The 3,159-nt window shown below is 41.8% G+C and overlaps 1 protein-coding gene across 1 annotated transcript; it reads right to left on the reverse strand.

Annotated features, from left to right (window-relative positions):
• Positions 1–1,167: 1,167 nt before the first annotated feature.
• On the reverse strand, positions 1,168–1,788 carry LOC110711928. Its single transcript, XM_021890364.1, has one exon. It carries the CDS (start codon positions 1,786–1,788, stop codon positions 1,168–1,170), a length of 621 nt encoding a protein of 206 aa, XP_021746056.1.
• Positions 1,789–3,159: the final 1,371 nt, after the last annotated feature.

Consider the following 3,159-nt stretch of genomic DNA (forward strand, 5'->3'; position numbering starts at 1 on the left):
TAAATAGTGCGGAAATAGTAAATGATTCCCTCTGATTCAGAGAGATTCTACAATTAATTATTGCTCGGGTTTTGTGTTCGAGTTTTTTGTGAATGTGTAATAAATGCACATCTTCCTTCTATTTATAGTAGGGAAGACATGCTCCCTGATTAGGGTTTTATTGCCACGTGTTAGCATCCAATTGGATCCCAATGGGCCTATGGTGGGCTGCCACGTGTCAACATTCTATTGGGCCACGTGGCCTAGGGTATTTTTACCCAAAACATTTGCCCCTCACAGGTGTGACGTGGCTTTGCCACGTGTCACCTGTGATAGGTGTCATGCAAAGGGGAAGGTGACGGTTGGTTGTCTTCCCCCCCCCTTTTGAATTTTGAAGTTTGGAGGGGTTCAAGGCACCAGGTGACGATTCACCTCCTGGCTTTGGCCTATAAATAGTGAACACCCCCTCTCTCCTCCTCAATTTTGCAAACTTTTTCAAAAAAAATCCTCAAAAAGCTCTGATACCGGCTGCTGTTTGTGCAACTTCAACCTTTTCTCAGACGCATCCGGATACCGTTTGAGTTCTCAATGTTAAGCAAAAAAAGCACATAAAAAGGGAGAGAAAGAAGACTAACTCAAGGATCGGGTCTTCTTTGAAGCTTGAACCTCCTTGGTACCTTTGTTCTTGTTGGTTGTTATTAAAAGACATGGACTTCAGTTTTTTTTTTTTTTTTTAATCCACTACAAAAATACTCAGGTTGCCTCCCGTAAGCGCTTCTTTAACGTCACTACCTTGACGACATTGTACTATCCATGATTAGGGTGGGTCACAACACACCTTTTTGACCCATCTCATTGCTCCTAAACACTTGCCATTTTCTCTAGGCAAAACAACTTCACTGTTATCATCATCACTAGAGATGCAACCAAACAAGTTCTCCATCAGCTTGGTCTTGTTTCTCTTTTTTTTCTTGACCCTCTTTTGCCTTTTCACCTCCGGAGCATGAGTCAATTCATTTTGTGAATCCTCCATTTCTTCTTTCAATGTACTAACCAAAACATCAATCCGATAAACTTGTTTAACCATGGGCTGAATTGAAGTTTCCGAAAATGAGAAAGAAACCTTTTCATCCCTAACATGTAAGGTAAGCCTCCCTTGTTTCATGTCAATGTTAACACCTGCAGTTTTCAAAAAGGCCTACCCAATATGAGAGGAATTTTGGGATCCTCATCCATCTCCATGATTACAAAATCGCATGGCACAAGAACTTTTCCCACTTGAATTGGGATGTCCTTTAAGACTCCCAATGGGACTTTAACCGAGCGGTCGGCTAGTTGGATTGACATTTTGGTGGGGCTTATCTCCCCAAGATTCAACCTTGTGGCCATATAGAGAGGCATAAGGCTAACACTAGCCCCAAGATCATACAAAGCATTTGTGGATTCAAGATCCCTAACCTTCACCGGTATAGCAAAACTATCGGGGTCACCAAACTTCTCAGGAAGCTCATTTTGAAGAATAGCACTTATCTTCGTTGGAAGGGAGATAAAATCACTCTCCTTAAGCCTACTCTTTTTAGAAAGACGATCTTTCAAAAACTTTGCATATATAGGCATTTGTGACAAAGCATGAAGAAGTGGAATGTTTGATTGAATTCCTTTCATTTCATCAAGGAAATTGGAAAGTTTCTCATTTAGATTCTTCTCTATCATTCGATGAGGGAATGGAATACGAGGCTCATATGTTCTCAATGGATCTTGGCTCTTCACTTCTACCTCGTCGCTCTTTGAGGCACCCTCATCACTCATTTTTTACCTTCCTCTTGCCTCCTCACTCACTTCATTTTCAAACTCACTTTTATCTACCCAACAATCTCCCTCATCTCCCTTTTTGACAACCTCTTCTCTCATAATTGGAGCTTCATACCCTCCTTCCAAAATCAAGGTGATTGATTTCGCATGCTCTTTTGGATTCATTACTGTTGTGCTTGGAAATTGACCACTGGGGTTAGAGGGGCAGCCAACTTGGTTCGCAATTTGAGATAATTGACTTTCAATCATCTTGATGTGTGCTTGGAGTTGTTGAATTGACCTACTAACTTACCCATTGATCTTGGTTTTTTGGGACATGAAGGTTTCCAAAACGGATTCAATGTTAGATTTTTGAGGAGAAGGGGATTTATTGTATTGGGGTCTTTGTTGGGAATTGTCTCTTTGGTTGGGGTGGTGATAGAGAACTTGTTGTTGTGAAGGGGGTTGATTTTAAAGAGGAGCTTGGTTGTAATTGTTTTGAGGATAGGGAGCTTAATTGGGTTGTTTCCACCCAAGATTTGGATGTTGTTTCCAACCTTGGTTATAGGTTTGAGAGTAAGGACCATTCCTCCCAAGTGAAGCCACATGTTCCGTTCTAGTGTTGCAATAGGATGCCAAGAGATCGTTTCCTCCACAAGTCTCACAAGACATAACTTGTGAGGAGGAGCTACCGGGCACATTGTTCACTTGATCTAGCTTTCGTGCTAACATATCAACGTTTGAAGCAATAAGATCTATTGCTTCAAGATCATGCTTGCCGCCCTTCTTGGGTTGACTTTGCCTTTTATCACCCCCATAAGCATAATGCTTGGTAACTTCCTCAATCGTTTTGTAGGCCTCGTCAACCGATAGCTTTTTAAGGCTACCTCCGGCTCCCGAATCAAGGTTGGCCCTTGAGATTGAAGTAAGACCATCATAGAAGCTTTGCACTATGATCCATGAGGTTAAACAATGGTGAGGGCATGCTCTAGTGTAATCTTTGAACCGCTCCCATGCTTCACACAAAGTTTCATCAACCTCTTGGTTGAAGTTGGTGACCTTCCGTCTTAATTCGGCGGTTTACTCAAGAGGGAAATACTTCCCAAGAAAGGCTCTAGTCACCTCATCCCAAGTACTCAACGATCCCTCTTCAACCGTTCAACCAATGTTTTGCTTTATCACGAAGGAGAATTAACATGTGCATTCGAATAAACTCTTCCAAAATGTTGTTTTGCTTGATAGTTGTACACTATTCAAGAAAGTTGTCCAAATGAGCAAAAGGACACTCATAAGGACTACCCCCAAATTGATCGCTTTGAATCATGCGGATGAGTTGAGGTGAAAGCTCAAAGTTGTTTGCATTTGTGGTTGGGAGACGTATGCCACTCC

The sequence above is a fragment of the Chenopodium quinoa genome, unplaced genomic scaffold (genome assembly GCF_001683475.1).
Source record: "Chenopodium quinoa cultivar QQ74 unplaced genomic scaffold, ASM168347v1, whole genome shotgun sequence".
In the NCBI taxonomy this organism is placed as follows: domain Eukaryota; kingdom Viridiplantae; phylum Streptophyta; class Magnoliopsida; order Caryophyllales; family Amaranthaceae; genus Chenopodium; species Chenopodium quinoa.

Excerpts from the sequence above, each read along its gene's own strand:
- LOC110711928 (XM_021890364.1), bottom strand. The coding sequence starts at position 1,788 with ATGAGTGATGAGGGTGCCTCAAAGAGCGACGAGGTAGAAGTGAAGAGC.